Source organism: Pristiophorus japonicus, chromosome 5 (assembly GCF_044704955.1).
Source record: "Pristiophorus japonicus isolate sPriJap1 chromosome 5, sPriJap1.hap1, whole genome shotgun sequence".
NCBI classification, from domain to species: Eukaryota; Metazoa; Chordata; class Chondrichthyes; family Pristiophoridae; genus Pristiophorus; species Pristiophorus japonicus.
The window spans coordinates 104812842-104831892 of NC_091981.1; the positions used below are offsets into that span (position 1 = coordinate 104812842).

Below are 19051 nucleotides of genomic sequence, written 5' to 3' on the forward strand. Positions count from 1 at the left end.
ATTCACATTTGAATAGGGTCAGCAATTTCCACAAGCTATATAAAATCCTATATTAAGGCTTCAAGCTTAGCACTACCTCGTGTACAATATGTTGAGACCAGAGACAAAATGCTATTTCATCAAAACACTTATTTTTTAAAAAAGCAACAATCTAAATCTTATTTTGGAATTGTACATTTTATTTTCTTTGCAAAATATTGATCATATTAATAGACTGTAAGGCAGTATTTTGTAGCCAAGTGCTCTGAATAATATATCTCACCTGGGAGTATTTTTAAATGGAGAGCCTGGACACAATTAAGTCAGCAGGCAAGCGGCTAAATATTGCTGATCATGTGAAGAAAAACGACCACTGTTTTAAGAGTTGAATTTCTCCACAACACAATCATCGTCAGCAGCTTTTAATACTGCAAATGATTTTCAAAACTGAAATTTAATCTAACCATGATAACTATACCAACAGCAGACTAAATATTTATGGAGAGACATGACAACACAGTAAACAACTGAGTTTTCCATCTGTACCAAGTTAAATCTCAGTTGGGTCAGTGGCAAGGGTGCTATCATTGGGATTAAAGCCTCAGGCCAGGGAAGCAGGAAAATATGGCCAGGGCTCTTTTCACCAACTGGTGACCTGCCTATTTGGACATTAAAAGAAAAAGAAAAGTGTTAGGTATGCAACCCTATCTAACCAGTATTATACCGCCACCACAGGGCATACCTGTTGGAGTTCCAAGGGATCCCAGCATCCCTTGGGAGCACTGTACATAAGCAGGCCTCCCATGCTGTGCCGGCACTCTGGAGTTGGAATAAAGGAACTAAGGTCACACTTTCTCACGTCTACAGTACTCAGTTACATTACTTTATTATGAACATAACAAAAAAAAGACACATTTATATAGCACCTTTCACATTCACCAGATGTACCAAAGTGCTTTACAGCCAATAAAGTACTTTTGAAGTGTAGTCACTGTTGTAAGATAGGTAACATGGCAGCTAATTTGCACACAGCAAAGTCCCACAAACAGAAATGTGAATATGACCAGATAGTTTTTGATTGGCCTGGACACTGGGGATAACTCCCCTCCTCTTCTTCAAAATAGTGCTATGGGATCTTTTACATCCACCTGATAGCAGAAGGGATCTCGGTTTAACATCTCATCTGATCTGAAAGACGACAGCTGCGACAGTGCAGCACTCCCTCAGTTCTGCCTAGAATGTCAATCTACATTTTTGTGCTCAAGTCTCTGGAGTGGGACTTGAACCCACAACCTTCTGACTCAGTGCTACCCACTGAGCCACAGCTGATGTTAGTACAGATTGAAGCTATGGTGTCCCCATAGTCAAAGGGTCTACTATCATTCATTGTCTATATTCTCCCATTTGAGCAAGGTACCACAGAACTGCACCCCAACAAGGAATCAATAACTTCAGCACAGAAAAGATGGGAGCAAATAAAATAAAACTCCTTCTCAGTAATTATGTCAAAAGCTTTTACGATATTGTGATAGCAATCGCAGACTCATTTCTCAGTCTCATTATTGAATCATCAATAATAAGTAGTTATATAGGGCCCAAGTTTCCACATGATTTGCGCCTGATTTTTAGGAGCAACTGGTGGAGAACGGACTATCTTAGAAATCGCAATTCTCCACATTTTTTTTTCTGCAGTTCTAGTCAGGTAGAACAGTTTCACTTTGGAACAGAATTTTTTCTTCAAAAGGGGGCGTGTCCAGCCACTGACGCCTGATTTCAAAGTTTCCACAGTGAAAACGTACTCCAAACTAACTTAGAATGGAGCAAGTGAAGATTTTTGTAGAACTGAAAAAACCTTGTCTACACATTAAAAAATCAGGTGCAGGTTACAAATTAGGCGTCCAGAACGAGGTGGAGGGGGGGAAGGGAAGTCATTAAATTCTATAATAAATCCTTATTTATACTTATACAAATAAATCCAACCTGAATAAACATTTATAAGCAAAGAAAAGATTAAATAAACCATCTACCTACCTGTGTGAAAGTGCTTCAGCCAGGGAGAATGCTGCAGGCGTTCGTTCCCGGGGGGGGGGGCGGGAAGGAGGAGAAAGCCGTTCGTTCCCGACGGGGGGGGGAGGAGAAAGCCGTTTGTTCCCGACGGCGGGCGGGGAGGGGGAGGGAAACGGCTGCCTCAACTTTGAGGCTTCCTGCAGCCTCCTCAGTGCTGATGGCAATGTGCTTTTATTAAAAAATGTTCAAAAATTAAACAGCTACAAAGAACTACAAAAATGGCCGAGTGCCAATGTTTCCTTCACACTGCGCGTGCGCGAACGCTCCAACACGCATGCGCAGCGTTGCCGGCAGGAAAAAAAACTAATTTAAATGGTACCCGCCCCCTCCCACTTACAAAATCGCCGCGAGTGTAGGCTCCGCCCCCCTGGCGTCGCGCCAAACAGACAAGGAGCTGCAGGGCTCTCCAGAATCGAGTTTTTTTTCCGGCGCTGTTTTAGGCGCGAAAAACGGGCGCCCAGCTCGGAGGGGCGCCCGTTTTTTATCGTGTGGAAACTTGGGCCCATAAATTCTATTCTATTCTAGTTACAGGCCATATCAAACAACAGACACATTTCCAATTGGCAGATTTTTTTTAAATCGGGTACCAAATGTGCAGTTCAGTTCCATTCAACAAAGTACTTATCTGAAGTAATGGTATTAAAATTGTATCAAATGCTTTCCACAGAACTAAATAGGATTCAAATGTTTAGTTGAGATCTGTTCCACCCAGCAAGATAAATTTCCCTATTCTGATAGTGAAAAGACCCACTTGGGTGACATATCAGGCAGCTGTTTAACCAGTTGAAACTAAGTCAAGCACTATCTTTCATAGAATCTAGAGCACAAAAGGACACCACGTAGCCCATCATTCTGGATGCAATATTGAAGCTAACTACTCTAATCCCAATAGCTTTCTATGGAAAAGCATTCCATATTTTAAAAACCCTCTGACAAAATTCTAACTCCCCTCCCTGCCTTTCATTCTTCAAGTGATGATGCTAAGCCTATGTCTGATTTGCAAATTAATGCAATTAAATCACTTTGCAGTCTCTAAAAACCTTTTATAATTTTAAAGAATTGTGTTAGGTGTCCTGTTAAAGTTCACAACTATAACTTCTCATTCATGGTATTATTCTAACAAATCATTATAGTAATCTTACCACAGCACAAATATATTCTTCTTATAACTGGCCAGATTACATTCAACTATGGTCTAATCAACATCTGACACAAGCTTATTCAATGTCACTTGCTTTCATGTTCAATATTTCTGTGTCTAAAATCCAGAATCCCATTACCCTTTCTTAATGTTCTCAACCACCTTTAAAAATCTTTGCATCTTCACCTGTAGAGCTCGCATCTTTTCCACTCGAGTCTTCCTATTTACGGTATACTTCCTGATATGGTCCTTTTCCTCAAAACTTTACTAATTGACCATCGATGGCCCCTTCTCTTCCTCATCTACACATTTCAGCCACACATATGAAGTCATGGATCAGCTGGAATTTCCTCCAGTTAAACATTGGGAAAAGTGAAGCCATCGTCTTCAGCCCTGCCTCAAACACCACACTCTTGGCACCGATTCCATTCCCCTTCCCAGTTGCTCTCTCAGGTTTAACCAGACTACTTTTTGCCTTTGTTTCCTGTTCAATCTCAAGCAGAGATTCCAACACCATATCTTACCATCATTTTTCAATCCTCTCTGGCTACAGCTGTGGTGCCAGAGAACTGCTAACATTGTACCATTGCTTAAAAAGAGAAAAGGGATAGACCGAGTAATTACAGGCCAGTCAGCCTAACCTTGGTGGTGGGAAAATTATTGGAAAAAATTCTGAGGGACAAGATAAATCTTCATTCAGAAAGATATGGATTAATCAAGGATAGTCAGCATGGATTTGTTATGGGAAGGTCGTGTCTGACTAACTTGTTAAATTTTTTGAGGAGGTTTTCGAGGAGGTAACAAGGAGGGTTGATAAGGGTAGTGCATTTGATGTTGTGTTTATGGATTTTTAAGCAAGGTTTTTGGTAAGGTCCCACATGGCAGACTGGTCACAAATGTAAAAACTCATGGAATCCAGGGCAAAGTGGCAAGTTGGATCCAAAATTGACTCGGAGGCAGGAAGCAAAGGGTAATGGTTGATAGGTGTCTTTGTGACTGGAAGGCTGTTTCCAGTGGAGTTCCGCAGGGCCCTTGCTTTTTGTGGTATATATATCAATGATTTAGATTTGAATGTAGGGGGTATGATTAAAAAGTTTGCAGATGATACAAAAATTGGCCACATGGTTGATAATGAAGAAGAAAGGAAGATATCAATGAACATGGTGGGCAGAACAGTTGCAAATGGAATTCAATCCGGAGAAGTGTGAGGTAATGCATTTGGGGAGGGCTAACAAGGCAAGGGAATACACATTAAATGGTACGATACTGAAAAGTGTAGAGGAGCAAAGGGACCTTGGAGTGCATGTCCACAGATCCCTGAAGATAGCAGGACAGGTAGATACGGTAGTTAAGGCGGCATATGAAATACTTGCCTTTATTAGCTAAGGCATCGAATACAAGAGCAGGAAGGTTATGCATGAACTGTATAAAACATTAGTTAGGTCACAGCTAGAGTACTGTGTGCAGTTCTGGTCACCACATTACAGGAAAGATGTGATTGCACTAGAGGATACAAAAGAGATTTACAAGGATGTTGCCTGGACTGGAGAATTTTGGCTCTGAGGAAAGATTGGATAGGCTGGGTTTGTTTTCTTTAGAACAGAGGAGGCTGAGGGAGACCTTATTGAGGTGTATAAAATTGAGGGACCGAGATAGAGTGGGATAGGAAGGACCTATTTCCCTTAGCAGAGGGGTCAACAACCAGGGGGCATAGATTTGAAGTAATTAGTAGGAGGCTTAGAGGGGATTTGAGGGGAACTTTTTTCACCCAGAGGGTGGTGGGGGTTTGGAACTCACTGCCTGAAAAGGTGGTAGAAGCAGAAACCCTCACCACATTTAAAAAGTACTTGGATGTGTACTTGAAGTTCCGCAACCTACAAGGCTATGAACCAAGAGCTGGTAAGTGGGATTAGGCTGGATAACTGTTTGTCGGCCGGCACGGACACGATGGGCCTAAGTGGCTTCCTTCCGTGCTGTAAATTTCTATGATTCCATGATTCTCTATCACAAAGACGACCTACTTCCAATTGCAGCATTTCCCATCTCTACTCCTACCTCAGCCTAACTGCTGGTGAAACCCTCATCTAGATCTTTGTCACTTCCTGGCTGGCCTCGCGTTCTCCACTCTCTAAACTTTAGCTCATCTGGAACTCTGCTGTCCGGATCCTATCCCACACCAAGTCCTGTCACTCCTGTCTTCGCTGACCCACATTGGTTGCCAATCCCTGAACAGCTCCAATTTAAAATTCTCATCCTCATGTTTAGAACCCTGCATGGCCTCACCCTTCCCCATCTCTAACCTCCTCCAGCCATATATCACCCCCAGAACATTCCACCGTTTAACTCTGGTCTTGTGTACCTCCCTCCCTTTGCCCCACCACTGGCAGCTACATCCTCAGCCATCTAGGCCTCAGAAAGATCCAGGAACCAATACCAAAACACAAAATTTATGTTTGCAAAGATCTTTTAGAAAATTACAGACCAGTGCTGCCCACAACTCTACTCCCTCCTCCAAGCGCCATCAGGCCCAGATACTCCCCCTTCACTGCTGACAGACCCCAGGAATCTATCAGTGAGCCAAACCCTACATTATATTCTCCCAGTTGTCAAAACTCTGGAGCCACCTCCACAGTTCAGCACTGTTCCCTAGCCATATGATATCAGACTACAGGAAACCTCCTTTATGCTGCCAAACCCTTGCATCTCCACCCCTCTTGTTAAACTGCAGGACTACCACTCCAGTACTGCCAAACCCCAGGACCACTCCCCCAGTGACACGAATGCACAGAACCACCCCTCACCCCAAGTCATATTTCCCTCTCCAGTACTGCTAAATACCAGATATCTAACTCCAACAGGTGTACGTTGTGTACAGGTGCAGCATCCCAAATCCAAAACCCTCGGGAGCAAGGCTGTTCCAGATTCTGCGCTTTTCCGGACTTTGGAATGTCTTTGACGTCAAAATCTGGAAACACCCGAGCCCAGGTTCGGGTATTTCGGATTTTGGAACGTCAGAAGGGGAGGGGGCGGTGGGGGGGTGCACCTGCCAAGGAGCTGTTCGGGCTGTCCAGGGCCCGCCGAAGAGGTCGTCGGGCCGGCCGGCCCCCGCCGAGGTGATGTTCGGGCGGGTCCCGCCGAGGTGATGTTCGGGCGGGCCCCGCCGAGGTGATGTTCGGGCGGGCCCCGCCGAGGAGGCCCCAAGGTAAGGGCAGCGGCGGTGGGATACAGCGGCGAGGCGAGGCCAGAGGTTGAGCAGCAGCGAGGCCCTGAGATCGGCAGGGTCGTCAGGTCCGGATTCCAGAACTTTTTGCGGATTCCAGATGATCCTGCCACCAATAGGTCCGGAGTCCAGATTCTGGAACATTCCGGAACTCTGGATTCTGGACGCTGCATCTGTACCACCTTGGTATCTGCAGCATTAAAAATGGCATGGGATGAAAATTAAATCCTTGAGTATAGAAATATATTGACAATAAAGGCCGCTCACAGGATAATGCAGTCACGGAATTCTAATAAAAATCCCACAATACCATATAATGAAATCAGAATTTGATTTAGTCACTGTAAATCATTGGCCCTGATATTATGCCCTTCATTGTGTAATAACGTTATTATTACAGAACTGCGCATCTTCCGACTCACCGCGAATCTGCATGTAATATTTAAGTCTTGAGTATGTGCGCATTTTTCTGTGTCACACTTAATTCCTGTCACAGTATTTAAATCACGCTGAACTATTTATCTACATTTATCCTATGCTTATCGTTAACTGAGTCCTGTCTCCAAGGTAGGTGTTGTTGTTTCGCAGTTGTGCACATTACCAAACCTTGGAGCTCTTAAAATCAGGCTTCCGTGCCCCTTTTGCCTGCAATTCCCTTCCCGCAAATCCCAAACCAATGTAGTCTCCCTGCCAAAACCAGTCACCAAACACTGTGACCAGGCCCCAAGCACTGATCCCTCTTCCACTTACAGTCCAGCAACTTGCTTGAAGTTCTTTAAATGGATTTTCAGTACTTTTAAAGTAATACAATTGCTGAAAACAAGGATTGGCGTTCAGTCACATGGGAGGAATGAGATTACTCTGCTTATCCATTTTAGAAGAATGCAAATTTACCCAAATTACCAGTAGGGAGAAAAATCTGTTCTACATTCCGGTGAAGGAAATTAATTCACCTTCCACCACCGCCCCCTCCAACCATCTCTTGCTGCGTCCCCTCTCCTCCTTCACCTCCCACCACACCCTTGCTGAGCATTCGCCTGGTTCTCCCAGACCTTCACTGCTTTCCCCATGCTCCCACACACTATCATCACCCTCCCAACACATAAGGTCTCCAGCATGCCCCACAACTGCTAAACAGTTTCTACAAGCTACCCCCTACCTATCTGCAGCACCCTCCCTACCACCTACCTCTATCCTGCACTCCAAAAGAAATTAACTATAGCTCAAGCCAGTAATCAAAACCACTGATTTACAAGTTCCATCCATGATAATAAAACTGCTATTTGATCTATTGAGTCACTATAAACCAATGGTCCTAATCTTTTGTATGTTACATCTCTGATGCCATGGTGAAATCTGCTATTATCAAGTCTAGGACACCTGTCCTGTCTCCAAGTATCTGAAATACCAACCACAATAAACACTAACCAGACAAATTTATTTTGCAACTAGCCTTGGGATGTGTTGACTTACTGCACTTCCAGTACAGGGAGTACAAGATCTTTTGAGGGTTGGGGAGGGTATTGGGTGAAGGGACTTCACCCAAAATCAGACAGAATCACAGTAGAGTACGTTAGAAAATTCAGACAGTGAGGCCTATCGCCACCCAGCCCATATTTCCCCCTCCTGGTTGGAACCACCGTTATCCGCTCTTTCCCCGCCCACCATGTGAAAATTGTGGAAGTGGAGCTAGGCCTGTAGATTTTCCTATGCTACAGTGGCAGCGCTCCGGAGACTCATGTCTGGCACCAATGGGCACCCTCCCATCAGGAGCCTCAACCCAGCAAAATGTGTCTAGGCTGGTGTGGACAGAACAATCTCCCCACCCCCATCAACACATTAACTTCACCCTGAAAAGTAAAATCCAGGCACTGATTTCTGCTCTGGTCAGTTAGATTTTGTGGCCATCAAGAAAGAGGCTAAGTTAAACACACTCTATCTCAGCAATGGACAGATTTCTTGCATGCATTTCCTTTATGCAAATATTTCCCTACTACTTAAGGATTCATACCTCCAGATACAGGTGCATCCATGAACAATGCTCCAGTCTTTTCTGCTGCTTTGGCCATTTCCTTAGAAACTGCAGGATCAATAGTGCTCGAATCAATTAGCAATGAACCTTTCTTGACTTTCCTGCAAATAAAAATACAAAGTTAGCTCAAGATCAATATAGACTTCAAAACATTTTGCCACTGATTCACCAGAAAAAATTGCACTCTGAAGTAACATAACGAGAAGATTTAATAAGAAACTCAACTTCATTGCCAAATCTGTAAACAGGCAAGGCCTTTTTTACAACATAACTTTCTCCCTACTTTCTGGAAGGTAGCAGCTAGGGTAGAGTTTCAGTAGCACCACTTGCATTTGGTACTTACCAAAAGATCCTGTGATGTGAGAAGGCTTTTCAACCATGCAGGACATCACAGCGGAGGTTGGTCCTGACTTCACAAGCACACTTTCCATTAAGGGTCATTACACAGTGATCAGGAGCAGACACCCCGCTTAATTTTTCTCTCCCTAGTCTAGAGGTTTTGAGGACACTCTTTACAGGGCAGGCATCAGGAATAGCACAATTGGCAGTACTTTTACCCACTTCGTCATCAAAGGAATAAGACATGACCATTAAATGGACATAATTTTCAAAGGAAACAGGCAACAAAAGATTGCCACATACATCGCAATGTCATAAATGTTATTAAAAAATCATCTCTCCCCTTCCATGCAATGCATGCCTTCTCCCTTTCTAAACAAAAGTGAAACATAATTAATTTGTGCGCAGTTTTAAAGGGGCACTGTTTATTCACAAAAGAGGTTTGGCAAATCATTTTTGTTTAGGAAGGGGGATGGCATGCATTGCATGACAGCGGAGAGATGATTTTCAACATAATCTATGACATTGCGTTGTATGTGGCAACCTTTTGTTTGTTGCCTGCTTCCCAATGAATCATGCTCAATTAATACTGTAAAATCCTATGGCCTGGAAATCCCGGCCTCCCCGGGACTGTACAGAGCGTGTACAGATCCGGGAAGGCATCGCAAAAGCCGGTTTTCAGCGCACAATGTGCATGCGCTGAAAACCGGCTTTTCCGATCTGTCAAGCTCCAGCTTGACCGATTCTCCACATCTCGGGAGCCAGGGCATGATTGTGGTATTTACCCATATCTTGCCCAGTGGATGTCCTGAAAACTCTTGCGCCTGATAAAGCCTACTTTGACAGGCTTAAAAGTTTTAAAACACACAAAAACATAATACAAAATTTTAAAAATACATTTTATTGTTTAAAAACCCTGCCCACTAAGGTAAGTTTATTTTAAACCATAATTAAAAAAACCTTTTTAAAAATAGGATAAATAACTAATTTAAATTAATGTTAAATATGTGGATGTATTTTTTTCATTTTTTAATTAGTGCTTTGGGTGTTTGGGGGCTGTTTCTCAATCATAATAATGGGAACTCCAACTTAGAGTTCCCCATTATTAGGAACGAGAAAATACTGTATCTTGATTGGCTGCCCAGAGCCGTGTGACTCCAGCTCCAGCTTACGGATGTCCCGACGTGCACGCGCTCCGACGCACAGTCATTGGAGGCCTCAGGACCGGGATAGCTGGTGGGCGCAGCAGGAACAAGTAAGTGCGCATCTTTTTTTTTTTACTTTTTCAATCGCCCGCAGGAAGCAACCGACCGGGATTTCTAGGCCAATGTCTTTTTCTTCCCAATATCTAGATTTTTTTTAAATAGCTAAGACCCAGTTTTCAAACAGTAAACCCTTACTACTGCACTGTGGTGTACTGGAATATATCACATGCTACCAAATGGTTCTCCATGTCTTCAGTGGGTGGATGAATACACACTATCAGACTAAGGCTTGGGCTATGAACCAAACAGGTAGCTGAATAGCATGCAGTACAAATAGTATGCTACAATAGTTTACAAGCTTTACATTGCTGCTTGCAATGTCAAAAGAAAAGACATTTCTGAGCTATCTCTCAACATTTACCCTCGAGAATAGTTACACGTTTCACACAAGATAAAAAACTACCATGAAGTTTTTGACAATGCTGTCTCGCTGCAGGCTAAAGGCTGACCAATAACCTAAGCATGGACAAGCTCAAGCCACGCCTTAAATCAGACACAGCTGTCATTCAAGAATCATTTCTTAAAAATGGCTGGATTCATCAAATGACCTGTTCAAGATACTGTAATGTCAGAACAAAACACATTAACAAACCATAACTCTCAAACAGCCATGCAAACAATACTTTAATAAAATGTACAGGATACTGGCATATGTAATGGATTGTCCCCTCCCCTTTCTGACTGCGGCTTTAACCAATGATTACCTGTTTGCAAATGCATTCTGGAACATAAAAAAGGAGCAGGCCATAAGTGCCACTAAAGCCCATGCAGACAACTATCCAGGTTCTGTGCTGCTGTCTATTGAATAGGCTAGCCATTGTTCGCAGGTGTTTTTAATCCCATATGTGCTGGGATGAGTAAAACAGGAACCAAATAATTAGTCCAAAAATACAACTTTTTTCCCACTTATTCTTTACACTTCTCATAAAACACATGTGCCTTCCTCAGGGAGCAAATAACTTGCACTCAGGCCTTTGCCAAAGCTGCCTTGTAACCTCTTCCCCTATGGTCACGTGACTGTCTGCCACTCAATGGTTGTTCTAGCCCTGGAAATGAAGTTTGGCAAAATACATGCTTGGAAAGAGAGATAAAATCATTTAACTGGAGTTCACTAACAACAAAATTGAGTACCTATTTCAAAGTTCAAAAAATAATTAAAATTGAGCAGGATTGAACCAAGCTTCATCAAGAACAGTTACTATTTGATAACTACTCTTACAAAAGACCAGAATACATGAAGTTACATGTTATTTAAATCCTAAAATTAAGGTAATGGTAAAAATAAAATTTACAACCTACCATATTAGTTTATTTAACGTAAGGGGCTGGAATTTGCAATGGCTTACTGCCCGGTTTCTGGGCGGTATTAGCCATTGTGGGTGGTAATCAGGCAAGCGAGAAATTCCTTACCCGAGTTATGCCGGCGGTTTCGAGGTACCGTTGAGGAGCGGACCGCCAGCGTGCACCGTCCTAAGATCACCCTGGCGCAATATTTGGGCCAGTGGTGACCCGTAGTTGAGTTAAAACTCCCACGAGGATCAGCGGAGCTGGGCGGTAGGTGAGTAGCTCGCCAAGAAAAAGGTTGTTTTTTTGCGAATTATTTTAAAAATCTGTTGTGGTTATTTTGTTTAAAAGTGACATGGGAATGGTTTTTTTGCTTTTTTAGGTGATGTTTTTTGAAAAATTATTTTTATTGTTTTTCTGCTGTTAGGCCCAACCCACAGCCTCAGATTAAATTTTTATTGATTTTTTATTTATCCCCCATTTTGCTTAGGAACTGCCCAATGGACCCTAAATTGTACTTTTTTGCCCAGAATGGGAGTGCAAGCCCCATGTTTTTCGCTCAGCGGATATTTTTATTTTTTGGGGGCGAAGTTTTCGCCGGTGATAATCTTCCCAGTCTTAGCAGTCTTTTGGGCAGCAATCGGGCGCTGGCGGGCTGATCGGAAATTCTAGCCCAATGTATTTTATATAAAAACACAATCTTTCAGAAACTTCTGTGCATAGACTGAATTTCTCAACTACATTTATTCTACTGAGGGTGGATCAAGTGGGTATATGCAGTATACTACATTATAGACTGAAAAATGTGACTTTGAAGCTCTAGTTTATAGCACTACTTTGACTCAACTAAAACTGTTTAAAACAAATATTAAACCAGTACACTTAAGTACCTACTTCAAAATGCCATTTGGACCAGTATAAACCTCAATCACATTAGGACTTGATGGCAGCATAGTTATAACTCTATCAGCTCGTTCAGCTACATCAGCAGGAGAGTCCATGATCTATGAAACAAAATTGAACAAAAACTATCATAAATGAGATTAAAAGGAAATCAGGCAAGTTAGTGGCTCAAATTATTTGGGGACACCCGATCATCAACTCATTATATAATTTTAAAAAGGGCCAACTGTGCAGAAAGTAGCAAATAATTTATGCAAATTGATTGAGGGAGGTAGTTCAAAAACACTTCAGTAGAGGACAAGTCATCATCATCAAAGGCAGTCCCTCAGAATTGAAGAGGACTTGCTTCCACTCTCAACATGGGTTCTTAGGTGGCTGAACAGTCCGATACGAGAACCACAGACTCTGTCACAGCTGGGGCAGATAATCATTGAGGGAAGGGGTGGGTGGGACTGGTTTGCCGTGTGCTCTTTCCGCTGCTTGCGCTCGATTTCTGCATGCTCTCAGCGATGAGACTCGAGGTGCTCAGCGCCCTCCCAGGTGCGCTTCCTCCACTTCGGGCGGTCTCTGGCCAGGGACCCCAAGGTGTCAGTGGGGATGTTGCACTTTATCAGGGAGGCTTTGAGGGTGACTTTGTAACATTTCCTCTGCCCACCCTTGGCTCGTTTGCCATGTAGAAGTTCAGAGTAGAGCGCTTGCTTTGGGAGTTTTGTGTCTGGCATGCAAACAATGTGACCTGCCCAGCGGAGCTGATCAAGTGTGGTCAGTGCTTCAATGCTGGGGATGTTGGGCTGGCCGAGGACGCTGATGCTGGTGCGTCTGTCCTGCCAGGGGATTTTGTAGGATCTTGCGGAGACATCGTTGGTGGTATCTCTCCAGCGACTTGATGTGTCTGCTGTACATGGTCCATGTCCATGTCTCTGAGTCATACAGGTGGGTGGGTATTACTACAGCCCTGTAGACCATGAGTTTGGTGACAGTTTTGCGGGTCAGGTCTTCAAACACTCTTTTCCTCAGGTGGCCAAAGGCTACATTGGCGCATTGGAGGCGGTGTTGATTCTCGTCGTCAATGTTCTCTTGTTGATAAGAGGCTCCCGGAGGTATGGGAAATGGTCCACATTGTCCAGGGCCGCGTCGTAGATCTTGATGACTGGGGGGCAGTGCTGTGCGGCGAGGGCAGGCTGGTGGAAGACCTTTGTCTTACGGATGTTTAGTGTAAGGCCCATACTTTCGTACGCCTCAGTAAATACGTTGACTATGTCCTGGAGTTCAGCCTCTGTATGTGCGCAGATGCAGGCGTCGAGAGGACAAGTAGAACAGCTTTAAAGGCATAATGTTGAGTATGCAGGACAAATACATACTTTGAATCAGCAAGCTCAGGTTAAAATTAACAAATTAAAATTAACATTTTTTTTTTTAAATGGTCTCCATTTATCCTGCAGGGAGAAACCAGAAGGGGTTCACTGGGTGAATACAGGAACATGCAGAAACATCAAGTTTACAGCACATAAACACACCATTCGACCCAACTGGTCTATGCCAGTGTTTACGCTCCACACGAGCCTCCCCCCCTACTTCATCCAACCCTATCTGAATTAAATGATGATCAGAGATTCAAAGAGAGACTGGTGTCAGCTGTGGCTCAGTGGTAGTACTTGTGCCTCTGAATCAGAAGGTTGTGCGGTTCATGTCCCACACCAGAGACTGGAGCACAAAAACATAGGCTGACACACCTGAGATTGCTGCACTGTCAGAGGTTCAGTCTTTCAGATGAGATGTTAAACGGAGCCTCCATCTGCCCATTCAGGTGGAAGTACAAGATCCCACGACACTATTTCAAAGAAAGTAGTTCTTCCGGTGTCCTGGCCAAGATTTATTCTTCAACCAACATCACTAAAATATTATCTGGTCATTATCACATTGCTGTTTGTGGGACGTTGATGTGCTCAATTTGGCTTCCACGTTTTCTGCATTACAACAGTGATTACACTTCAAAAGTAAAGCTGACTACTGTAAAGTGCTTTGGGACGTCCCAAGATCATGAAATGCACAATATAAATTCAAGCTCTTTGTTTCTTTCTTTATAGCTACATAACATTAAGAAATTCTATCAGTAATTCAACAGTGTGCATAATTCAACGACTGCCTTCCCTGAGCTGATGAATCAGTACACCAGCATGTTGAACACCACTTGGAGGAAGCACTGAGAGTAGCAAGGACACAGTCTGTATTCTATGTGGGGAACTTCAAACCACATCAAGTGTGAGTCAGTCATACCGCCACTGGCCAAGTCCTGAATAATGTAGCCGTCAGACTGGGCTCGGCAGGTGTTAAGAATACCAACATGAGGGAATAACCGACTTGGTCTCGTCCTCGCCAATCGCAGATGTGACTGTCCATGACAACAGTGGTAAAAGAGACCACAGCACAGTCCTTGTGGAGACAAACCCCATCCTCATATGGAGGACATCCTCCCACATGTAATGTGGCATTACCACTATGCAAAGTTAAATAGATTAAGTACACTTCTAGCAGCTCAAAATTGGAATCCATAAGGTGTGCTGAGCCATCAGCAGTACAATTGTATACCATCACTATCTGTAACCTCATGTCCTGGCATATAATGTCGCATTTCATTTTTCTTTTGGGTGCACATCCCTTGCAGTCAGAATCAGGTGAATTTATACTGGGGTACAAAGAAATGGCAGGCCAATTGAACAAATACTTTGGTTCTGTCTTCACAAAGGAAGACACGAATAACCTTCCGGAAATACTAGGGGACCGAGGGTCTAGCTAGAAGGAGGAACTGAAGGAAATCCTTATTAGTCAGGAAATTGTGTTAGGGAAATTGATGGGATTGAAGGCCAATAAATCCCCAGGGCCTGATAGTCTGCATCCCAGAGTACTTAAGGAAGTAGCCCTAGAAATAGTGGATGCATTGGTGATCCTTTTCCAACATTCTATCGACTCTGGATCAGTTCCTATGGACTGGAGGGTAGCTAATGTAACACCACTTTTTAAGAAAGGAGGGAAAGAAAAAAACGGGGAATTATAGACATTGGTAGTGGGGAAAATGTTAGAATCAATTATTAAAGATGAAATAACAGCGCATTTGGAAAGTAGTAACAGGATCGGTCCAAGTCAGCATGGATTTGTGAAAGGGAAATCATGCTTGATGAATCTTCTAGAATTTTTTGAGGTGTGGACAAGGGAGAACCAGTGGATATAATGCATTTGGACTTTCAAAAGGCTTTTGACAAGGTCCCACACAAGAGATTGGAGTGCAAAATTAAAGCACATGGTATTGGGGGTAATATATTGACATGGAAAGAGAACTGTTTGGCAGACAGAAAGCAGAGAGTCGGGATAAACGGGTCCTTTTCAGAATGGCAGGCAGTGAGTAGTGGGGTGCCGCAGGGCTCAGTGCTGGGACCCCAGCTTTTTACAATATACATCAATGATTTAGATGAAGGAATTGAGTGTAATATCTCCAAAGTTGGGTGGCGATGTGAGCTGTGAGGAGGATGCCAAGAGGATGCAGGGTGATTTGGACAGGTGAGTGGGCAAATGCATGGCAGATGCAGTGTAATGTGGATAAATGTGAGGTTATCCACTTTGGTGGCAAAAATAGGAAGGCAGAATATTATCTGAATGATGACAAATTCGGAAAAGGGGAGGTGCAACGAGACCTGGGTGTCATGGTACATCAGTCATTGAAAGTTGGCATGCAGGTACAGCAGGCGGTGAAGAAAGCAAATGGCATGTTGGTCTTCATAGCTAGAGTATTTGAATATAGGAGTAGGGAGGTCTTACTGCAGTTGTACAGGGCCTTGACCTCAGTTTTGGTCTCCTAATCTGAGGAAGGACGTTCGTGCTATTGAGGGAATGCAGCGAAGGTTCACCAGACGGATTCCCGGGATAGCAGGGCTGACATATGAGGAGAGACTGGATCGACTGGGCCTGTATTCACTGGAGTTTAGAAGAATGAGAGGAGATCTCATAGAAACATATAAAATTCTAATGGAATGGACAGGTTAGATGCAGGAAGAATGGTCCCGATGTTGGGGAAGTCCAGAACCAGGGGTCACAGTCTAAGGATAAGTGGTAAGCCATTTAGGACCGAGATGAGGAGAAACTTCTTCACTCAGAGAGTTGTTAACTTGTGAAATTCTCTACCGCAGAGAGTTGTTGATGGCAGTTCGTTAGATATATTCAAGTGGCCCTGACAGCTAATGGGATCAAGGGGTATGGAGAGAAAGCAGGAAAGGGGTACTGAGGTGAATGATCAGCCATGATCTTAGTGAATGGTGGTGCAGGCTCAAAGGGCCGAATGGCCTATTCCTGCACCTATTTTCTATGTTTTCTATGTTTAATGGGCTGCGCAGCCCATTTAAATGTCTTCACCTGCGCGGTTTTCTTAGTTAGGTGGCCTGCGTGGGAGCTTCAGACAGCTGTGCGGCCAAGCAGCTTAGGGGAACATTGCTGGCACATCTTTCGCTTTTCCATCAAGGCAGGAATGTAAAAGAGTGTGCCAGAAATGGCACCAGATGCACCTGAAAATGAGCAGCCAACCTGGTAAAGCTACAATGTAGGACTCTGTGCAAGCTAAAGGAGCATTCTTTGGACAGAGCTAAGCAATCTCACAACCAATGGATCAGGTCAAAGCTCTGCAACCTTTCCATTTCCAGTTGCAAACGGTGATTGACAATTAAGCAACAGGAGGAGGAGGCTTCATGAATATCGCCATCGTCAATGATGGCAGATCTCAACACGAGTGCAAAAGGCAAGGCTGAAGCGCTTGCGACCAGCTTCAGCCAAAAGTGCCGAGTGGATGATCCTTCTCGACTTAGTTCAGAAGTCCCACCATCACAGATGCTCGTCTTCAGCCAATTCGATTCATGCCACATGATAACAAGAAACAAAGCTGTGAGGGTTCAAGTTAAATCTTAGAAATGGGTAAGAAAATGCTTGATGGGTAGAAAACAACATTCATTTAAAAGAATCATGTGGGTTGAGGGAAGGTACTAAGTGGGGTGCTCATGGATCAGTGTTGGACCACAATTGTTTATAATCATATTAATGATTCAGATTTATCAAATTTGCAGATGATATCAAACTAGGAGGGGCAATGAAATAAACAGTGGCAGTTCAGAAATCAGAGTGCATTAAACAGAATACATACGTGGGTGGAATATTGGTAGATGAAATTTAATGTGGATTAGAATAAAATACTTTACATATTTTGGAAAAATGGGCGATACACATAAAGAACTTTTATGTAGCACCTTTCACAACCTTAGGACATCTGAAAATGCTTTAGTCAATGAAATATTTTTGAACTGCAGTCACTGTTGTAATGTAGGGAAACGTGGCAGTCAATTTTCCCACAGCAAGATCTCACAAACAGCAATGAGGGAAATGACCAGAAAATGTGTTTTAGTGATGTTGGTTGAGGGATAAATATTGTGTGTTAAAAAGGCAAGCCTGAAGGCTCTGTGCCTCAACGCGAGGATTATTCGGAATAAGGTGGACGAATTAACTGCGCAGATAGCAGTTAACGGATATGATGTAGTTGGCATCACGGAGACATGGCTCCAGGGTGACCAAGGCTGGGAACTCAACATCCAGGGGTATTCAACATTCAGGAAGGATAGTCAGAAAGGAAAAGGAGACGGGGTAGCGTTGCTGGTTAAAGAGGAAATTAATGCAATTGTAAGGAAGGACATTAGCTTGGATGATGTGGAATCGGTATGGGTGGAGCTACAGAATACCAAAGGGCAGAAAACACTAGTGGGAGTTGTGTACAGACCTCCAAACAGTAGTAGTGATGTTGGGGAGGGCATCAAACAGGAAATTAGGGGTGCATGCAACAAAGGTGCAGCAGTTATCATGGGTAACTTTAATATGCATATAGATTGGGCTAACCAAACTGGAAACAATACGGTGGAGGAGGATTTCCTGGCGTGCATAAGGAATGGTTTTCCAGACCAATATGTCGAGGAACCAACTAGGGGGGAGGCCATCTTAGACTGGATGTTGTGTAATGAGAGAGGATTAATTAGCAATCTCGTTGTGCGGGGCCCCTTGGGGAAGAGTGACCATAATATGGTGGAATTCTACATTAGGATGGAGAATGAAACAGTTAATTCAGAGACCATGGTCCAGAACTTTAAAAATGGCTAACTTTGAAGGTATGAGGCGTGAATTGGTTAGGATAGAATGGCGAATGATACTTAAGGGGTTGACTGTGGATGGGCAATGGCAGACATTTAGAGATCGCATGGATGAAGTACAACAATTGTACATCCCTGTCTGGCGTAAAAATAAAAAAGGGAAGGTGGCTCAACCGTGGCTATCAAGGGAAATCAGGGATAGCATTAAAGCCAAGGAAGTGGCATACAAATTGGCCAGAAATAGCAGTGAACCCGGGGACTGGGAGAAATTTAGAACTCAGCAGAGGAGGACAAAGGGTTTGATTAGGGCAGGGAAAATAGAGTACGAGAGGAAGCTTGCAGGGAACATTAAAATGGACTGCAAAAGCTTCTGTAGATATGTAAAGAGAAAAAGGTTAGTAAAGACAAACGTAGGTCCCCTGCAGTCAGAATCAGAGGAAGTCATAACGGGGAACAAAGAAATGGCAGACCAATTGAACAAGTACTTTGGTTCGGTATTCACTAAGGAGGACACAAACAACCTTCCGGATATAAAAGGGGTCAGAGGATCTAATAAGAAGGAGGAACTGAGGGGAAATCCTCAGGAGAGGGGGAGTGGGGGGGGGGGGGGAAGAGGGGAGTGGGGGGGGGGGAGAAAGAGGAGAGGGG

At 43.6% G+C, this 19051-nt stretch overlaps 1 protein-coding gene across 2 annotated transcripts in view; it reads right to left on the minus strand.

Annotated features, from left to right (window-relative positions):
* The window catches only part of hibadhb (3-hydroxyisobutyrate dehydrogenase b), a 219643-nt gene that overhangs the window by 158112 nt on the left and 42480 nt on the right, over positions 1–19051 (minus strand). For both annotated transcript variants that reach the window (XM_070879930.1, XM_070879931.1), the window contains exons 3-4: positions 12222–12331; positions 8419–8540 (exon numbers count right to left, since the gene is read on the minus strand). In XM_070879930.1, coding sequence (XP_070736031.1) covers positions 8419–8540; positions 12222–12331 — 232 coding nt within the window. The remainder of the gene's footprint in view (positions 1–8418; positions 8541–12221; positions 12332–19051) is intronic.